We start from the raw sequence: 21,422 nt of genomic DNA on the forward strand, positions 1-21,422 counted from the left end.
GTTAAAAAAAAAAAAAAAGGAAAAAAAAATCAGGAACCGAGTTGAGGATACAACATGAATGCAGCTGTGGAAAAAACTTTATCCTGGGAAATCACCGAATCTGAAGAGTGCTGAGTTAAGTGCCATATCCACGAGCAATTTTTTTTCCCTCCTTCTAGTTTCCCAGATTTCCTTTAGGACCACATGCGACTTTTATGTAAATAGAAATTAAATAAACACAAAGACAACTAGGGTTCCAGAAGTTCCGCGTGAAATCTTTCTGGACAACTTGGCCCTTGGGCTGGTTGCATCCCAGGTACATGTCCCTCTGGAATCATAAGGAAGAGAGAGGAACCAAGGCCTCATCTTTTTTTTTTTTTTCTTTTAACCCTGTCATACAGCTTACTTTTTTCACTTCACAATATTTCTGAACATTTCATGGAGCTTTTTTGTATCTACCATAGTCTTTGAAAAGCTAGCATACTAGGGCCACCGGGGTGGCTGTAGGTTGAGCATCCGACTTTGGCTCAGGTCAGGATCTCGAGGTTCGTGAGTTCAAGCCCCACACTGGGCTCGCGGCTGTCAGCGAAGAGCCCGCTTCCGATCCTCTGTCCCTCGCTCTCTGCCCCTCCCCCACTTGTGCTCTCCCAGAAATAAATTTTTAAAAAAACTTAAAAAAAAAAAAAAAGCTAGCATACTATTATATGCCGTAGCATCATGCACTGTACCAGTCTCCTACTGGTGGCCCCTGAGAGTGTTTCCAATATTTATTACAAATCCCAGTCAGTGTGTCTGTTGGATATAGATCCTCAGAAGGGCGACGGGGTCCAAAGGCAGTGCACGTTCTTCTTTGGGGTTAATTATGCCATATTGTCTTCTATTCTTAATTTTTTTTCACGTTTTTACCGATTTTGACATCTGCACGTCACCTCCAGCCTCTGTCCCAGCCCCGAGCGCTTCCCCATCCTCCCTTGCCTGGGCCCGTCGCTGCATTTCCCAAATGCATTTTCTGCCAACAGCCGTCAGCTTTCCGCGGCGACTACACGTCCGTCAGCTCCTTCCCGGCTTCGTGTTCGGTCGGTCTTCCTCTTTGCCTCCGCGGCCAGCAGAGCTCTTCACCAACGCCCAAACCAAAAGCAAAACCATGCTGTTGCTTCTAACTTCATTCCCATCAGCATCTTCTGCCCGCTGTTGTCTTGTGAACTTCCTCCTGCGCGGAGGCCCCTGGCTGGGAAGCCCTGGGATTTCTTGACCGCATCCCTGCTCCCCGAGGAGGTCCCCAAGCTGTGTGAACGTCGTCTCTGAAATGCCCCTCTGAGGACCCTCTTCCTGGCTTGCAGATGGCCGCCTTCTCGCTTCCTCCTCACGTGGCCTGTACGAGACGGGGGAGGGTGGGAGACTTTCTCTCTCTTCCTCATTTTTTTTTTAATTTTTTAATATTTATTTATTTTTGAGAGAGAAAGAGAGAGAGAGCAGGGGAGGGGCAGAGAGAGAGGGAGACACAGAATCTGAAGCAGGCTCCAGGCTCTGAGCTGTCAGCACAGAGCCCAATGTGGGGCTCAAACTCACAAACTGTGAGATCACGACCTGAGCCCAAGTCAGAGGCTTAACCGACTGAGCCACCCAGGCACCCCACTCTTCCTCTTCTTATAAGGCTACCAAACCTCTAGGATTTGGACCCCATCTTGATGAACTCATGTAACCTTATTTACCTCCTAAGAACCCTATCTCCAAATACAGTCACACTAGGGGTTAGGGCTTCAACATGTGAATTCAGAAGGGAAACGATTTGGTCCATAGCAGTACCTACTAAATATTTGCTGCATTATAACAAAAGCTAATATCTATCTACCAGCTACTATGTGTGAGACACTGTGCTAAGCTCTTGGCATATGAATTGCTTCATTCATTCCTCGTGATACCCCATAGGGGGTCTCATTATAATCTCCGTTTAACTGGCAGAGAGATGGAGAACCAGAGACATTAAATAAATAATTCATCTGCCAGTTAGTGGCAGATCAGAGATTCTAGCTCTTGTCTGCTTGACCTCATAACCAGTATGCACATTGCACACTTTGGGTTGGATGAGACTGAAATTCTGTGTGGACTCTGGAATCCTTAGGTGGGAGCCTTTGGTCCATTCACCTAAAGGCTCCCCTGCATTGTCTGTGGAAGCCGCATGGGCTCCCATTGTTGGGAGTAGCACAGGTGAAGGAGTAGCTGGGTTCCAGGCAAGGGTGCTGGTCTCCTGCTCATAAGAGTTTCAGAATTAGAACACGTTCCTTGAGAACAGAAGTTTGGTTCACACTCAACCCTCCAGGTTTCTTTTTGTTTTTGTTTATTTATTTTTTTATTTTGAGAGAGAGAAAGTGCATGCATGCAAATTGGGGAGGAGGAGGAAGAGGAGGAGAAGGAGGAGGAGGAGGAGGAGGAGGAGGAGGAGGAGGAGGAGGAGGAGAGAATCCTAAGCAGGCTCCGTGCTGTGCAGAGCCCAACACAGGGCTCCATTTCACAAACCGTGCAATCATGACCTGAGCTGAAATGAAGACACTTAACCATCCGGTGCCCAGGTGCCCCAGGTTTCTTCCCGTGAACTCAAGTGTGGTGTGATGACCACCTGGTAGGGGGCACTGGGGCCTTGGCTGCTTGTTGAACCTGTCGACCTGCAAATCCCTTCCCGTCTGGAGGTCCCTGTTCTCCTCGTAGTAGTGGCCAAGCTGATCTCCCAAATCTGCAATTCCAAGCCCTGGGCTACAACCCAGACTGCAAACAACCTCCAGGGTCATCTTCCTAAAGCCTTGCTTTGGTCTAGCCACTTCCAACTGAAAATCCTCTGATGGTTCCTGGCTGTCCGTAGAACAAAGCCCCTGCAATTGCAAATCCTGCATTTGCAAAAACTCTAAGCGGGCTCACCAAATTAACCTGTGTCCCTTCGTCCCTTCGTCCCTTCTTCTTTCCCGCCCCACCTTTGGGGACTTGGTAGGAGCCCTCCTGACTCCATGTCTGGAGGGGCATCTACTCCCACGCCTGTCCATTGTCGCGGTGCCTACTGGAATGTGTACAACCAAATCTTGACCTCCAGACCTTGCTCTACCCCTCAGACCACCACCTCCCTCCCTTCTGTCTTCCACAAACCTCAGTCCTTACCCTTCCCCCCTTCCCTTGTCCCCATGACGGGCCTCTCTCCACCCTCAACTCCTCTCCCCGCCCCTTCCTCCCACCACCCCTCCCTGAAAGCCTCCAGTCAGGTTCTTCCCTCGGATGGGGTGCTGACCTTCCCCAGAAAAACCCCTTACCAGGCAGCTCAGCCTGGACAAATGCGCAGCTCCCAACCTGCATGGCGGCCAGGCTCTTGTAGACATGCCCTCTGCCTTCCCCACTGGCCGCCATCCCAGAGCCAGCGTTTTCCCCGTTGGCCTACCTCACCTCCCCATGCTCCTCAGAGCAGCTCACCCAGAAGCCAGAAGCCATCAAAAAAGAAACCCCTCACTTTTCTGCCCAGGTAGCCGGGCCTCCCAGGACACCTTCAAATGCATCTTCATCCGCCTCTATCCTCACCATTCTGGGTTCCCGTGTCACCTTGCTGGGACACCAGCTCCTGAAGGCACCCTGCCCCCCCCCCCAGATTTTCTCTCTCTCTCTCCTCTCCCTCGTCCCACAAGGAAGCTTAAAATTTTTCTATCTTAAATCAGCAACAACCCTCCCTGCCAAGGGTTCCCAGCCTTGGCTGTGCGTTTGAAAGGCTCCACACCAGCCCAATTAAAGAGAAATCTCTCAGGAGGGTCTGGACACCCCCGGCGAGTCCAGTGGGCGGCCGAGACTGAGAGCCAAGTCCCCACCTGCTTCCTTCATGCCTGGGTATTGCCCTATTCTGTGCCTTCACTGGTGATCCTTTTGAATAAACTGTCCTTGCTGTCACAGCGTCTTGTATTCCCACTGAAAACCTCTTGTCAAAATTCCAATCGCTCCCCTCTCCCAACATTCTCGCTGTGGCATGCCGCCTTTCTGGAACCCTGACTGCTGCCCCTCTGCCTTGCTGTTCCTCCCTCCCAGGCTGTCTCATCCCCATCCCCTGATATACGGGTGCTTCCCCCACTTTTGTTCCTGGCCTTCTCTTTTGTCTGTCTGCTGCTCTCCCAGGGCCCTTTCCCCACAAGGGCTTCCAAATCTGCCTTTCCAGACCTGACGTCATTCCTAAGCCTCGTCCACACTTCCCACTGCCCAGGTGGTTTTCTTACAGGCACTATAGCCCTACTTCACCTGAGTTTCCCAGTTTTACGCTGAAAACCTGTTCTTCCACATGGTCACCCAACTACCCAGTCTCCCGAGCCAGAATCCAAGTCTTCATACCCCCTCCTTTCACCACCTACATCTGATGAATCACCCAGCTGTAGAACCCTCCGGAATATCCACTCCCTTCGATGCAGCCTCTCTGGTCCTGGCTTCGTTCACCCTGACATCATTTGCCCCCTGGACTTTTCCAGAGGACTGTCACTAGCCTGTCCTCCTTCAGGATCCCCCGACCCCCAAACACACGCACACACACACACACACACACACACACAATCTCTCACTCTGTCCTCCAAATTTCTACCAAGCTCTTTCTGAACTGCACCTCTGAGTCTGCGTCTCTTCCAGATCAGATCTCCTGATGCCTTTCTTTTATCACAGGATGAAAGGCAAGCTCCCTGGCAGGTTGTACCAAGCCATTCAAGACCCATCATGGAATTGCCTGATCGTCTCATCCCCTACACTCCCTCTGGGCTCCAGCATGACCACATTGGTACCTTGATGTGTTCGTTCGTTCATTCATTCATTCACTCATTCAACACATAATGACTGAGAGCTCCCATACACCCAGACACTGTCTTAGACCCCACGATGTAGCAGGGGACACAGCCCCTGTCCTCCTGGACTTGCACTCTGCATTGGGATTTCTCGCTCTGTGCTATGATACTTGTTCATGGTTGAACTCCTCCCCAGCTGTCATTCCCCTTCGGCCACACAGGACAAGGGCAGACTCGGGAACCTGACCACCTGGCTCGGCCACTTACCGGCTTGTACGATCCTGGTCAAGGGGCTTCATCTTTCTCTGCCTCAGCTTCTTCCTCTGTAAAATGGGGACAATAACAGTAACCTGCCTTACAGTATCGGGATGAGGAATAAATGAGTGGACACCTGCAAAGGGCTTGGAATAATGCCTGGTGCACAGTCAGGCCTCAAGGGACATTCACTATTGTTTTCTACCATCAGCTCAGTGCCTGAGTAATGAGTACTCGATACATGTTTTCTGGCTGGATTAGAGAAGAAAACAGTAGAAGTAGTTAGCACACTGGAAGTTTGGTTCTCAGTGGAAACCAGGTAGCCCTGGTGTTACAAAGCCACGCTCTCATTAAAAGATCTAGAAAGGAGAAAAATGCTACCCACGGGGAAATAGCATGACTCAGGTACCAGTCACTGAGCTCCCACTGACCTAGCACCTCCTTGGGCAGAAAGGAGGGCCTGCATGCTCAACCAGTGACCCATTGGGCCCGAAGAAAAGTAAAGGAACTGACAGCCATCAGGATTCCACCTGCTTTTGCTGGGACCCTGGAACTTCCGGTCCAGAGCAGTAGGAGGGAGGTGGGGGGATATACAGGGGCCTTTGAGCAAGTCATGCCCCCTTCCCAGGACTTTTTCCTTCATCAGATGAACACAGTTAGACCAGAGAATACTCGGGGAAGGGCTTTCTTACCTCTGTGATTCTAGAATTTCCTGTATGTGTGTCTACCACTGGTCTTTAAGCCAGATCATAAACCATGTAGGGAGAGAGTAGGAACCATGACTTATGAATTAAGGAACAAATACGTGACTTAATTCAATTTTTCCAGGAGCTCAGAATACAAATATAAAAATATGAAAAATATAAAAGAAAAAAGCCATTTCAAGACATTTTAATTCATAATGAAGAGTTGCACTTTACATTTGCAAACAACACATCTCAAGGGATTTCACACGTTCATCTTCGACTCAGTAATTCCTTTTAGAGGATTCAGTTTACAGAATGATCACAGATAAAGACAGAGGTTTACTCACAAAGATGTTCATCTCAGTGTTTTTATAACAGAAAAGAAGTCAAAGTACCTTCAATTTCTAATACCCAAGAATGATTGCATAATTCACAGTATGTTTCTTCGACATATTATCTTTTGCAAGAATATAACATGGGGGAAATGCTTCGGGTATAATGTCAAGTGGGGAGGAAAGGCACCATCCCACATTGATTCTGCGGTATGATCTCAGCAAATCTCACAGATAGAAGACCAGAAGAAAATGTGCCTCTGCCTAGTGGGATTACGGGTGGTTTTATCCTGCCTTTTTGTACTTCCAAATGGTTGGCATCTATTCCCTTGAAATCCTCCCCTAAAAACAGTACAAAAATGGAATTTGAAAAAGAAACACCTTGCCAAAAGTACAGTCAGCTTTCTCACCTTGTGAGCAGTGTGATTAAAGTATCACATTTAAATACTGGATTTCTTCCTTTCTTCTTCACGGGATGGGGATTTGTGTGGGCGGTGGTGTGGTGCTGGCTCTAAAATCTCACAGCGCAGAGCAGGGACTTGGAGCACCAAGCTCTCCGACGCCTCTCGGCTCTGCAGGAGGTGCTGCCTTCCCAGACGCCCGGGCTGGCATCTCTCCGCCCTCTCTGGTGAGGCCACGAGGCAATGCCAGCGAGGGAGGCGTTGCGCCCGGGGCTAACCAAGGGCACAGGCTCCAGAGACAGGCCGAGCAGAGCTCCACGTCCCAGAATCTGGACACACAGACCCCTTTGTACTCCTTGGATGGTCAGACAGGGACAATGGAGACAACTCAGAACAGAGGTGGGGACGCTGGTCAAGGGTCAGAAACCCACTTGCTTTCCCGGCCCTGCCACGGGCTGTGTGGTCTTGAGGAAGTCATTGGACCTCACAGAACCTGCTGTCACCTCCTCCCGTCCCTCAGTGAGGAGGCTGGACTTAAAAGACTTCAAGTTCACTTCCGTCTCTACAGGCTAACATGCTGTGTCTCACCACATGTGGCCTTACCTCTAAGAATGGACAAGTTCCAGTAATTCTCTGTGGCTACCGTGTTGCCCTCAGCTCATCGCGCTGTGCAGAGACAGAGTCTCTCCTGAGAGGGGCAGATCTTCTCTACGGGCACCGCTGGGTTGAGCAGACCACCCTGCCTGCCCTCTCTGCGGGGCCAGGCTCTGGGCCTTCCGAGGCGACCGCCCTGGACGTGCCCCAAGCCCTCTCGTCTCCTCGGCCTCACACGGCAAGGGGAGGGGCTATGTATCGGTCTGTGGATACGTGTGTGTCTCCATGGACACAAATTATAGTAAAAATTCAGTTTCACTAAATGTACTAAATGTATCCTGGATTGGATCCAAGAACAGAAAAAGGACATTAGTAGAAACACTGGTGAAACCCGAATGAAGTCTAGAGTTTAGTAATAGTGCATCAACGTTAATCTCTTAGTTTTGATACATGTACCACAGTTACATAAGATGTTAACACTAGGGGAAACTGAGTGTGGGATATATGGGAACACTCCATACTATCTTCGCAAATTTTCTGTAAATCTAAAATGGTTCCCCCTAAAAAAGTTTATCACAAAAATTCATTTCTGGGGCGCCTGGGTGGCTCAGTCAGTTGGGTGTCCGACTTCGGCTCAGGTCATGATCTCACGGCTCGTGAGTTCGATCCCTGCATCGGGGTCTGTGCTGACAGCTCAGAGCCTGGAGCCTGCTTCGGATTCTGTGTCTCCCTCTCTCTCTGCCCCTCCGGCGCTCATGCTCTGTCTCTCTCTCTCTCCTTAAAAAGTAGACATTAAAAAAATTTTTTTTTTAATTAAAAAAATTCATTTCCAAAGTTTTATTACAACCCAATATAATATACTGATTTGGAGGTTTAACTAGCAAATCCACTATTCAGTTGAACTTTTAAGGTACGCAAATCTTGTGTGTACAGCTCATCGAATTCTCACATGAGAATTAGCCCTCCTAAGCTGCACCAGATCAAATAGTAGAATGTTTCCAGCACCCAGAAGACTCCTCCTAGCTCCCCATGAACAGCTATCCTCCTCCAGAAATAGCTACCTTCCTGATTTATACACCATGGATTTGTTTTGCGTGTTCCTGAACTTCATATAAATAGAGTCATCAAGTATGTAGTCTTTTGAATCTGGCTTCATTCGCGCAAATATATAATGTCTGGAAAACCACCTACGCTCTCGTGTGTAGCAGTACTTCATTCTTCTATTATCGTGAAATATTCCTTTGCGCGAATATTGCCCAATTCGGTTATCCATTCTGATATCGACTGACATTTGGATCGTTTCCCCTTTGGGACTCTTACGAACAAAGCTGCCAGAAACATTCTTAATACGTGCCCTTGGCAGCTATATGCATTCATGTCTTTTAGAGACGTACTGCAGAGAGGAAGTGCTGGGTCATAGAGTATTTGCATGTTCAGTTTTAGTAGATACTACTGAACAGCTTTCCAAAGTGGTCATACCAGGTACGCTTCCTCCAGAAATGCATGAGAATTCCGGTTGCTTCACGTCCTTGCCAATACCTGCTGTTGTCGATCTTTCTCACTGTAGTCATTCTGGTGGATATCTCATAGTTCTAATTTGCATTTCTCTGACAAACGTGTTTAGCAGCCTTTGTGATATCCTCTTTTGTGAAGTGCCTGTTCAAGTCCTTTGCCCATTTTCGTTGGATTGTCTTTTTCTTATTGGTTTGTAGGGACTCTTTATAGATTCTGGATACAAGTCCTTTGCCAGACATGTGTGTTATAAATATCTTCTCCCCGTCTATGGCTTTTCTTTTCACTCTCTTAGTGGTGTTTTTCAATGAGTGGATAAGTCCGACTTTAACCAAATCAACTATTGCTTTTTTTCACTCAAATCAGAAGACTTTGATATTTGCATACATTTAGAAGTAGAAGGAACTTTAGAGATCATCTGTGCTAGCAGTTCTTGATCCTTATGTTCACTAGAATAACTTGAGGAGCTTTTGAAAAAAATACTCATCCCTGGACGCCACCACCAGAGATTCTGTATCAGTTGGTCAGGGCTGGAGCCCAGGCATCATCACGGTTTATAAGCTCCCCAGGGAATTCTAAAAAGCAGTTGTAATGGAGACCCACTGACTTGTGAACAGAGAGAGTCTAAGGGAATAATTTTCTGAGCTTGGCAGTGTCCGGATGTCTTATCGTATTCCCGACTCATCTCAAGACCCTTAGCAGATGATTGACTCTTCCAGAGGAGTTAACAGAGGCCAGCTCCCGATACAATCCTCGGTGGGTCTTTCTCTCTTAAAGCTCTCAGTTTATCTGGGACGGTCCTGGCTGATGCCCACTGTCTTGGTGTAATTATTAATAACATTCTCCTTTCACTCTCAAAAGTGTCCTGATTTGAATAACACACTGTGGCACCACCCTACCTCTAAACCTCTTAGTGCACTGCTCCTGGCCTGTGTGGCCCTGTCCTCGTTCTCCTGACCAGGCCTCTGGCCTCTGCATAGCTAACTTTGCAGGGTTTAGAAGACAGCAGGTGACATCCCCAACGCAGAGGAGCTCTACTTTCCGCCCCAGCAACGAGCAGGCCCTAACTCCTTATCCTTCCAGCTGGATTTCACAAAACCCCACACAGAGAAGTAGCACCCAGATAGGAGGCCAGGGCCGGGAAACACCCAGAACAAAAGCCACACCTCCAGCTCCCTACCCTGTGAAAATTCCATTTAACCACTGCCTGGCCACATGGAGACTCGGCTCCGTTGCAAGAATCCATGACTGTTGTCATCGATCCCTGCCATCAAACTATTAGACTGATCCAATCAGTAGGAGGGGCTCTGATGGGGGGAGGGGGCGAATGGACTTGGGACATATGACAAGAAGCATCAGCCCCCTCCACCCGGGTCGGGCCCCCTCTCAGGTTATCACCCTCATGACAACCAGAAGCGGCCTTCTCCCTGCTCTTTCTACACAGCAAGATCTACACAAGCACACCCCTGCCCCCCTCTCTTTCCACATGGTGGCATACCTGTCATGGCAAAGGCTGAACGCCCCGGAGCAGCTTTGTGCCACAGATGCACATCCAACAGCCCAGTCCCTCTTGCCCACTTCCCTCTTCTGAATTATCTGATTCATCTGAATTTCATTCCTACCTTTAGCCGCATCACCTGTACAAAAATAACTTAGGATGGATGACTGTAGCAGGTTGAGTGGTGGCTCCAAAAGATAGATCCATGTCCTAACCCTCAGAACCGGTGAAAGTGGCATCCTTTGGAAAAGAGTCTATGCAAATATAATTGAGTGAAGGATCATCCTGGGTTACCCAGGTATGAAGAAAAAAACACAGGGGAAGGGGAGAAAGCCATTCAAAGACAGAGGCATTAAAGGGAGGTAGCCGTAAGCCGAGGGCTGCCTGGGGTCACCAGATGCCGGAAGGGGCAAGGAAGGGTTCTCCCCAGGTCCTGCTGACACCTTGATTTTGGACTTCCGGCCTCCAGAACGGTCAGAGAATGAATTTCTGTTGTTTTAAGCCACCAAGTTTGTACTGATTTGCTACGGCAGCTTGAGGAGTTACCTTAATTTTCCTAGCCCCGCTTACCTCCCTGCAAAGCTGTCTTCCATGCTGTCTGCTCTAAAGCATCATCAAACACACAAACACACACACACACACACACACACGCACATGCACATGCACACTCACATGCACACACACCCCTCTGCTAATTTGTCTCCGTCTCCTCCCAGGAACATGATGAGCGTTTACCAAGAAGAAATGGGCTGGACTCGACCATTTATCAGGACCCGCACGGAAGCCGGGGCTGGGGGGGCAACAGGCAGGCTGAGCCATGCAGAGCGACGTCTCCCCATCTTCCCTGTCGAGGGGCCGTGGGAAGCCAGGTTCCTTCAACTTCTGATTGAAAACCGAATCCCTCGGAAGGACGGAAACATCCAAGCAGGAAGAGAGCCAAGAGGCACACGTCTCCACACACTTTCAGCGAGGGGAGCCGAGAGCTGGCCCCCAGAGCCCAGAGGGAAACCCACGGGCCTCTCACTCGGGGTGTTCAGGAGGAAAGGGGGCCCCAGGCCGGCGGGAGTCCTTCCTGGATGGCACACGGCTGGCTCCCAAAGACAAAAACTCAGCTGGGAAGGCTTGTTTCAGGGTGAACGTGAGGAACGTGACCGCCTCGTAATCGTCCGATTCGTACAGACACCCGAACTGCGGTGACCCGTCAGGGCCGGTGCCCATGCTCTGGAGGTCTGAGTAGGCGCAGCTGCCCGTGGCCAGCAGGGCGGGCTCCGACCAGGCCGCGGGGCCCGGGCGCGGCTTGCTGAGGTAGGCGCCCAGGTGGGCTCTCTGCCGTGGGTCGGTGGGGTGAGTGTAGAGCAGCCATCTGTCCGAGGCGTCCGCCCCCGCCCCGGGGCCGGGAAAGCTGACGACGCTCCCTTGGCAGCCGTGCGGAGGCTCCACGAGCTCCTCCACTAGCTGGGCCTCCTTGAAGTCGAGGCCCTCGTTGGTGCTCTCGGCCTGGACCCTGGCTCTGAGGGGGCTCCTCGCGTTCAGATACACGACCCTCTGCTCCGCACCCCCGACTTCGGCCACCTGACACTCCACGGTGTCCTGGGCCACGAAGTTCCCTCTCTGCCACGTGTGCCCGTGGTCGTGGCTGACGAAGCAGAAGGCAAACGGCGAAGGCCGCCGGTGGGGGTGAAGGTTCCGGTAAGCGTAGGCGGGCACCACCAGACTCCGCGTCTTGTTGCGCAGCTGCAGGCAGTGCCCCGGCCCCACCGCGAAAGTGGCCCACTCCTCGTGGGCTGTGCCGATGGCGGGGCCGGTGAGGTCTCGGGCGGGGCTCCAGGACCTCCCGTGGTCGGGGCTGGTGACCTGGCACAGCCGAGTCACGTTGACCCTGGTGTGGAGCTGGTGGTGCTCGGACACCTGCCCCGGGATGGCGATGAAGAAGAGGAAGAGGGTTCCTGTCTTCTCGTCGTACAAGGGGCTTGGGTTCATGGACCGGTGGCCCTCCAGCTGGGCCTGGGCCACCACCTCCTGAGCGTGCCACTGAATGCGAGGAGACAGGAAGGAGGAGAAGAACGACTTTGAAATGGCCGGTGACAGCGGCAGTGACAGGAACTGCAGTGTGGGGAGACGGGCAGGTGGCGCATCCCACGGGAGAAACGTCAAAGGTCTCGCGGCACGCGTCCACCCGCGCAACGTCTCCCCGGAGCGCTGGGAGCCCGGCCCCTCCGTACTCCCCCCGAGGCGGCACACTCTTCATTCGAGGGGCTACCGCTGCCGTTTCCAGCAACATACGTTACAGAGCACCCGCAGAGTGCCAGACTGTAGCATGCGAAGAGGATTCGGGCACAGCCGTTCCCAGGTTCATCCCGGTCCCTTCCACTCACCAGCCCGGTCCAGTTTCCCATTCTTGAAAAATAAAGCCTTAGAGTAGCTCCGGCAGTCTGACCATGACGGGGCAGAATGTGACAATCACCTCCCATTTGCCACACATCACAGTCTATTAATGCAGCCTAGGAGGGATAGCACCACAACACCGAGGACTCACGAGGAGTTTCCACGGTTCCTGAGGCTGTGGCCTACATGCAGCAGCTCTGCCCTCTATCTCCGTCCATTAATAGCCCTCCACCAGTGAACGGTTCGAGGGGTAGACACCGTGCCCAGAGCACGATGTCTGTTATGCCGTCTAACACTAATCCCTGACTCCTGGGGGACAGGTGTCACCAGCTCCGTCTGCCGTCTGGAGAATGAGAGGCTTAGACAGCATGGATGAGTTGCCCAAGCCCATGCCTCTGATAAGTGGTAGAACCAGGACTTGAACCCAAGTCCATCTGCTTCAGACCCCATGCTCCGGCTGGGTACTGTGTCATAAAGACCATGGAATAATGATAATAGTATATTAACCCCTTCAAATGTGATAAGCCAGCCTTGGGTGTCTTCATCAAAATTAAATACTTGGTCTACGTGCTGCAATCTCAAGACACAAGTTCCAACCTTTACCTTGCTCCCCAGGTTAATTTTACTAAAAGGATACACTCCCCCCCCCACCAGTTATGTGATACTAAACTACCCCTCCCTCAGGTTTTCAGGGATGCGGGGAGCTGTCCGAACATCAGTTTCCCTGTCCAACTTGTCCTGTTATGCAAGAAAGCAGAAGCAGCCAGGCCAGCTGAACTTGCTCACGGTGACCCCATGTGGGTCACCCTCACTGGGGACACCTTCTCTGCCCCACCTCTGATGGGTCTCTGGGCCCCTCTTGGGATTCAGCGTGTCTTGTCCCTCTGTTCCCCAGACGCCGGCCATCTAAGCATGTCATGGCCCCTGGATTCCCAGCACTTGTAGCCTCGCCCTGCCTTACCTGGACCTGATGGGTGGATGCGTCATAGCTTCCTCTGCGCAGGACGATCAGCTCCGCGTGCTCATCCTTCTTGCTTATCCGCTGTTCCGCGAAGGCCAACACTGTCTTCTGCTCAGGCAGATACAGCAGAGCGGGGATCCTGTAGGCATGGGCTCCTGACTGGAACACTCTCTCCTTCTGCAGGATGGGGCACGACTCCATGGGGCTTGGGGGAGGGCACAGGACAGGCAGGTGAGTCTCTTGCATTCACATCCTGAGACGGGGCCACGGCCACCCTCCCAGGCAGGGGCTGCTCACCCCGCGGGCAAGCCACCCGACGTTGGGGTGGCCTGTCCTTCTTCCCAGTGGGGGCTCATCCCCCTTTATGACATTCCAAGACCCTTTCTGCCAACTGTGCACATGCCCCTCGTAGGGCCTGGCAGCCGTGTATGCGTGAGACATGGGAGACGAGGTCTTCGGAAAAGAGTATTCTGTGCCGTATTTTTATTATAAGTTAACAAACCTCCTTACAACAGATTTGTGATAACCTTCAACTGCTTTTCCCAAACCCAACTCATCAATCAAATGCTAAACCCTGAGTGGGAAAGGAGTGCTTGCCGAGGGGCTCTCCGCAGCTGTCCGGCTGCCAGAAAATGACACATGGGAGTTTTTTTTTTTTATAACTGCAGAGCCCTAGAAAGTTGCCTTAGCAAAAAGAAAAAAAAATGTGGGGAAAAAAACCAGGCTCCATTCTCAAGGCTCTCGTCCCCAGGCTGCCTGAGGGGAGGCCCAGTTGCACCCACCATGGGGGCTCCCCGCCCCCCCCGGGGCAGGGAGGGGGTGCAGGCAATGAAAGACAGAGGCTCCTGACACCCCACCCGGGCTGGAAGGGTCTTCCGGACATATAAGAAAATAAAAGAAAAAAAATAAATATTTGGCCAGAAAGGGTAGGGAGAGCTGGAGGTAACTTGGTGATGGTGGGTGACAGTGGTCCCTGTGCCGGGCCACCTGGTTCCCCCTTCAGGGTGACTTCACCCCCAGCTTCAGGGAGTGCTGGCTGCAGAACAGATGGGCCTCAGCTGTCAGCCCAGGGGAGGGACGGGACTGCCAGCAGCTGAAAAGAACCAAGGTCATACCCCAGGAAGGGCTCCACCTGCCAGTCAGCCTGCCCAGAACGTAAAGACTTGGCTCCCTCGTCCTACCTGGGATGCTCTCAAGGACCAGCCCAGCTCCAGGGCTCCCGTGGGCTCCACTGAGGCTTCCCAGACACTGCATCACAGCCCCCCTCTCCTGCCTGCTCCTACTGCCCTCCCCTCCCTTCCACCGAGCTGACCCCAGGAGGCGCCCCCACAAACCTCCTGTCCATTTCGGAGCCTGCTTCCTGGGGAGCCCTGCCTGCAACAGGCCTTCGGGGAGGGGAAATGGAAAGCGGGGTGAGCAGTAAGCAGCACACAGCCTCTCCTCTGCACCCTTTCCTACCACGTCCGGGGATTCTCTATTTAAAAGTTAATTCAACGTTTCTGGGAAACGAGTGCAATCTACCGATATTCTATTCAATCCACAATGAATATTATTGCTAGGCCAAAATAACAAAATAAAACTAATGAGGGCAAACACTGCACAAGGTAAAAATGTGTGTTTGCCTAAACGTGAGCGGAAGAGGCAAGTCTTCATGGTAAAATCTGGACCTGGAAACTGTCATCCAGGAACATGGAGTTTAGTAGACAGAAGGGTGGCTACGTTGAAACTTTGTTATGAAACGTAGGTGGGAGGGGCGCCCGGGGGGCTCAGTCGGTTAAGCCTCTGACGGCCCACTTCGGCCCAGGTCCTGATCTCGTGGCTCGCGGGTTTGAGCGTCTGGGCTCTGTGCTGAACAGCTCAGAGCCCGGAGCCCGCTTCAGATTCTGTGTCTCCCTCTCTCTCTCTCTGCCCTTCCCCCGCTCACGCGCTGTCTCTTTCTGTCTCTCAAAAATAAATGTTAAAAAAAAAAATTAAAAAAAAAAAAGAAATGTAGATGGGGAAGAATCAAATATGATTAAAAATAAAAATGAAATGGGGGAGAAAGAGGCAGGGTAAACAGTGTTCTCCAGAAAACCGATCAACAGTTTATTGGGCGTGTATCTTGGGTAATGTACCTAGGAGTGGAATTGCTGGGTCATATGGTAACACTAACTGCCTGACTGTTTCCACATCAGCCGCAACATTTTACATTCCCACCAGCCATGTCAAGATTCCAATCTCTCAATGCAACACAGGTTATTGTGTTTTTTTTGATAACAGCCATCCTACGGGGGTTAAGTAGCATCCCACTGTGGTTTTGATTTGCATTTCCGGGATGACTAACGATGTTGAGCTGGTGCTCACTGACCATCAGAGTTGGATTTTAGCCTGGAGGCAATGGGAAGATTTCGGATTTGTTTAGGCAAGGCAGTGATCTACCCGATTTATTTTTTAGGAAGTCCCTCTTTTGGCCCCAGGGAACTGTTGCTGAGGGGGGGGGGGAGGGAGGTGTTGCAGAAGATGAATTTGTTACAAGCTTCCAGGTTTGCACTGTTTTCCAGACACCTTCCTTAGACCCTGCTCTCCTTTAGGGTGGGGACAAATTTTTTCATTCAAATAGCAAATATTTATTGTGCTTCTACCTTGGGCCCTGCATTGTTCTAGAAACTCAGGATGCTTTGTGAATAAAAATAAATAAATAAATAAATAAATCCGTGGACTGGTGGAGTTTGTGTTCTAGTGAGGATGGGAAGGGTTTAACTTTATTGCCAAATACCAAATAGTGCTCACTAGGACCAGGACCTGTCTGAGCACTGGACAGGGATGGCCGTACCTGACCTCACAAATGCCCCCACCAATGCCTTGCCCTCTGAAAACCTGTGAGGCTGAAAGCCACGCCCCTGTGGGAAAAGAGCCTGGCATGAGGGGGAGGCTGTAGACATGTGCTAACCCTGTCCCCTAGGGGCTGCTAGGCTGAGTCTTTGCCCCATGTGTATTTTGAGCCAAAGCAGACACAGGAGGGCAGGTGCGGAGGAAAAAGAGAATCTGGAGGGCTCATCTCATTTTTGGCAACTCAGCACCCGCCTGAACTGGCACGCCCACCGACAACACCGATCCAAAAATGTCTTCATAATCATCATAACCAACACTTACACGGCCTTTACGTAGGGCCGGCACTCTTTTAAGTGCTCTGCTATATTTTAAAAAGTTTTTTTGTAAATTGTATTTATAAACTGTATTTTATTTTTTAAGTTTATTTATTTATTTAAAGAGAGAGAGCTCACACGCACACACACGCGGGTGGGGGCCAAGGGGTGGGGGCCAAGGGGTAGCGGCAGAGAGAGGGAGAGAGAGAATCGGTGCAGAGCCCTGCATGGGGCTCGATCCCAAGAACCGTGGGCTCATGACCTGAACCGACACCAAGAGTCGGACACTCAAGCGTCTGAGCCACCCAGGCACCCCTATAAATTTTAGTATTTACAATTTATAAATATTCACTTATTTAATACCCGTGACACCCTTACGAAATCGCCACTTTTTTTTTATCCCATTGTACAGATGAGGAAACTGAGCTCACTAACACTTAAGTGCCAGAGGTGGGACTAAAGACACTTCTAACTCCCCGCAGTACTGACTCTGGGAGGGGTTCTGGAAAATGCCATCTTCCGGCACCTCGTTACATTTCTGGTGCTTTATAGCACCTCGTGTTGGTAGCTGGCCCATCTGGACCCAGCTCTGGCTCCCATATCATGGCAGCAGCTTGAGAGCAACACAGGGAGAAGAGAACTGAATTAGGAGTAAAAAAGATCAGATTCTAGTCCTAGGTCCCCTCCTTGTGTATCTTTGGGCAAGAACCTACCTCCCTGGGTTCCATCTCCCCACTTGACAAGAAGGGAGCTATAGGAGGTGACCATGCAGGCCCCTCCCATCTCCAGCGGGGGCTGACTCCTTGGGGGAGGGGAGGGCAGGGGGCCTCAGCATAACCCAGCCTCAGATGCCACCATCCAGGCAGTCAGCCAAGTGACAATGTCAGGCTGAGCCATGAGAAACCACCACACTGTAGGTCAAAAATGGTTGAATTGCAGTGATTTCAGACGGTCCCACAAAGGAACCAGCGGCTGACACGGCTTGTGGTCTTGTGGGGCCCAGGCCCAGAGCAAAGCATCTTACATAAGGAAGCTCACTTCTCCCCACCCAACCCGAGAGGCTGGCTTAGTGCTGCCATCTCGGACGTAGGGAAACTGAGAAGTGGAGTCGGGGGGCAGGAGGTGGCCTCCTGGAGTGGGTGGCCCCCCAGGTGCCAGATTCTAGAGCCCACACCCCTAACCACGGGGCTCTGCTGTCATGGGACCCATAGCTGAGACTCAGATCGAAAAGGCTTTCCTAGAAAACGCAAGCAGTCCGGCCTGCCTTCTCTCTCTTGTTGAGAGGACAGCCTTATGGGTGCCTTTCACATCCAGAGGCCTCCATGTGCCCACTTCAGGAAGATACCTTGGCAGCTTAGATTTGCACTGAGCACCCTCTAGGTGCCAGGAAACAGATCAACAGATAAGTGCTGGTCCCTGCCCTCCAGGAACCTCTAGTAATAAGAGAGAACCAATAATTTTGGGAACAAGACAAGAGGCACTCTATGCAGCTTTTCCCAGGGGAATAGCCCTTGTTCTTGGGGGTTAGATTTGGGGGGAATGTTTGCCTGTTGGCTGCCATGTTGAAATACCAGCTCTCCAAAGAGCAGGAAGCTGCCCGCATCTGGACTGCCCACAGCACCAGCAAAGCAAGCATGTGGGGACCACAAGACTGAAGTTCCAGCAGCTTCTTTTCCCAAGAAAACTCTGTTTCCAATGGGTTCAACAACTCAGCCTGGGCCCAGTGCATTGCTGGGATTCCTACCCCGGGCTGAGAAGAGCTTTCTTGATTCCCATGCCAGTATAGGACCACTGAGCTGCCTTCTCGAAGTCCAGACCAGCTATATAACTTGGGGCCAGGATGAGGAGTTTTCCTGAGCTGACCAACTAGAGCTTTCTCCACATCTTTCCCCATCCAGCAGTACTCTGGGCTCCCCAAGAACAGAGTGGGTGCCAAGACAGGGGGTTGAGGGTGATGAGCTGTCCTGCTCTTTAGAACTGCCATGGTCTAAGACATTCCCATATCGCTGTCACTTCATAATTACCTTGCACAGAAGAGCTCTTATGTTAACAAAGGAACAGGTAGGTCAGTTCCAAGAAAAGCTGTTGGTCAGCTTTTGGAGAGTGTTCCAAGTCAGATCCTGGCGTCTGGGTGGGAAGTCAGAGTATGTAGCAGAGGCAGTGGCAATCCAGCTTCCAGAAGAACAGTGGGGCTCCTGAGTTCCTCTGGGCTCATCTCGAGTCTCAGGGCCTCCTCTATTGTGCCAGTGCCTATATATATCTAAGGGAGGCCCTATTTCTGTCACCCACTCATCTGCCAATGTGCTCCAGGGCGATGCCAGTTTCCAGGCCCAGCCCTGGCCCAGTTAGGACGCTGGTACTCATTAACCAGGAGGAAGTCTGTCCAGGTCCCTGCATAGTCATAGTGAATCAGAATGAGCCATGGACAGCCTGAATCAAGCTTGCTTCTGAAATGGCTGCAACGAGCAAAATGTGTGCTCAGCAGGAACCAAGCTTCCCAAGGCCTGGGACACTTTGGAAGTACAGGGAGGGCAAGAGCAAAGGCTAGAGCCATGCCGGACTCGGCTCCTTTTCCGGCTCTGCCAGGGCCAGCTGGGTAAGGAAGGCAGCTTTCTTGACCTCTTGGACCCCAGTTTCCTCCTCTGAAAAATGGTAGAAAAAACATCACAGTAGATTCCAAGCTGCGTGAGAGCAGAGACTATATGCCTCATCTGCTACTACAACCCAGTATTGAGAGAAGTTTCTGGTATATCATCGGTGCTCCATCAGTGCTCATCAAACGAGCAAACGGATGAGGCTACCTTTCCAGGCAGGGCCAATGCCGTGAAGATCATACAAGATAAACCCATTTAAATCTCTTAGCCCAGCATCTGGCATGTGGCAAGGACTCACTAGGTGCTAGTACCTGGCAAAGAGCCCTTTTCTTCCGCACCCACCATACCCAAGCCTAACTCATGGACCGTGAGTTCATTCCCAGAAGGATGAGTCATCCGCGTGTGCACAGCCAGAAAATACAGAGCTTCTTTAACTTATAATGGGGTTACATCCCAATAAACCCATCAGGAGTTGAAAACACCACACACTGAAAATGCATTTAATACGCCTAACCTACTGAACATCCTCGCTTGGCCTAGCCCACCTTAAACGTGCTCAGAACGCTTCCAGTAGCCCGCAAGTTGGGCTAATCGTCTAATGCAAAATCGTCTAACACAAAGCCTATTTTGTAATGAACTGTCGCTTAACTCATGTAATGTATCGAATGCTGTGCTGAAAGTGACAGGACGGCTCTGCGGGCACAGAACAGCTGTCAGCGTACCAGTCGTTGACCTTGGGGGTCGCTGGCTGGCTAGGAGCCCCCGCCGACCCGCCGTCACGAGAGAGGATGGGCTGCACATCACTAGCCCGGGAAAAGATCCAAATTCCAAGCGCCATGTAGGGTTTTCACTGAATGCATTCTGCTTTCACACCATCTCGAAGCTGAAAAATCCTAAGCTGAACCGTCGTACATCGGGGACCACCTGTATAACCCACCTCGCCTCAGCTCACCACCAGACTGTGTGGCTGAGGCTGAAGGAGCTGGAAAAATCAGAAGGCAGTCCAGCTGGTTCAAGGTGCGCTTTCTGTTGTAGTCTAGGACGGAGGGCTGAGGGAGGTCTTCCTAATCTGTTCCCCTTCCGTCCACTGAACAAAGTCCTTTCACAGTACCATGAGCTCCAGACAGGTCCGGTAGCTCAGAGCCAGGTGCAGCCACACCTTGGCACATTCTCTCCCGGGGGTCAGCTCTCTCTGGCTGCCTCACAGCAGAGGTGTCCCCTGGATGGCACGTTCTGGGCTCCCTGTCCTGCTCTGGTCTAGAGCCCTCTCAGTGTTCTCAGAGAGACAGTCGTGGTCTGACCTTGAACTTTTCTTTGAAAAAAGCCACGCCCGAAGGCCAGCCTATGTGAAAAGCCCAGTAAACCCAGCCTCCTAGCTCTGACTCATACCCCATGTGTGGGAAGTCTGGGAATCACCTTGAAGCTGATGCCTTCACTAAGTCCTTCTTGTCTTCTGGCTAACTCACTGGGCCACAGAAGAGGCGTTTTAAAAGTGGGTTAATAAGCGTAGGCATAGTGACTGGTGAATGCAATTGCCATCCATCCATACAATGGAATATTAGGTACCAGTTAATTAAAATCATGTTTTAAAGGGGAACCTGGGTGGCTCAGTCACTTAAGCGTCCGACTGCAGCTCGGGTCATCTCGTGTCTCATGAATTCGAGCCTTGCGTTATGCTCTGTTGCTGACAGCCCAGATTGGGATTCTGCGTCTCCCTCTCTCTCTGCCCCGCTCACACTCTGTCTCTGTCTCTGTCTCTCTCCAAAATAAACAGACATTAAAAAAATTTTTTTTAAATCATGTTTTAAAGATTAGGCAACGCATGAGAGAATGCCGGGATGGTGGGAAGTATAAAAAGCAGGATACATGGCATACAAGGTAGGATCCCACTTTTGTAAATGTGTTTCTTGTACACTCAAGAATCTATATAAAAATAAACAAAAATTATATCAAAATACGTACTGCTCTACCCCCCAAACTTAGCACACTGCATGGAACAAAACTAATTAATTTTAATTAACTTTAACTAGTGGGGTTACAATGATATTTATTTACTTCCTTGTATTCCTCTAGGTGCATATGAATATTATTAGTTTAAAAAGGTATTATCTTGGGGCACCTGGGTGGCTCAGTCGGTTGGGCGTCTGACTTCGGCTCAGGTCATGATCTCGCAGTTTGTGAGTTCGAGCCCCGCGTCGGGCTCTGTGCTGACAGCTCAGAGCCTGGAGCCTGCTTCGGAGTCTATGTCTCCCTCTCTTTCTCTGCCCCTCCCCTGCTTGCACTCTGTCTCTCTCTCTCAAAAATAAACATTAA

General features: G+C 51.0%; 1 protein-coding gene across 1 annotated transcript; it reads right to left on the reverse strand.

Moving 5' to 3' along the window:
• Positions 1 to 11,064: 11,064 nt before the first annotated feature.
• Positions 11,065 to 13,591, reverse strand: NEU2 (neuraminidase 2). Its single transcript, XM_047083224.1, has 2 exons — positions 13,391 to 13,591; positions 11,065 to 12,075 (listed from the first exon to the last, which is right to left on the reverse strand). Exons 1-2 carry the CDS (start codon positions 13,589 to 13,591, stop codon positions 11,065 to 11,067), a joined length of 1,212 nt encoding a protein of 403 aa, XP_046939180.1.
• Between the last annotated feature and the right edge of the window lie 7,831 nt (positions 13,592 to 21,422).

This window comes from Lynx rufus, unplaced genomic scaffold (genome assembly GCF_022079265.1).
Source record: "Lynx rufus isolate CCGP_SWC_20201006 ecotype Redwood Valley unplaced genomic scaffold, mLynRuf1.p SCAF_2, whole genome shotgun sequence".
NCBI classification, from domain to species: domain Eukaryota; kingdom Metazoa; phylum Chordata; class Mammalia; order Carnivora; family Felidae; genus Lynx; species Lynx rufus.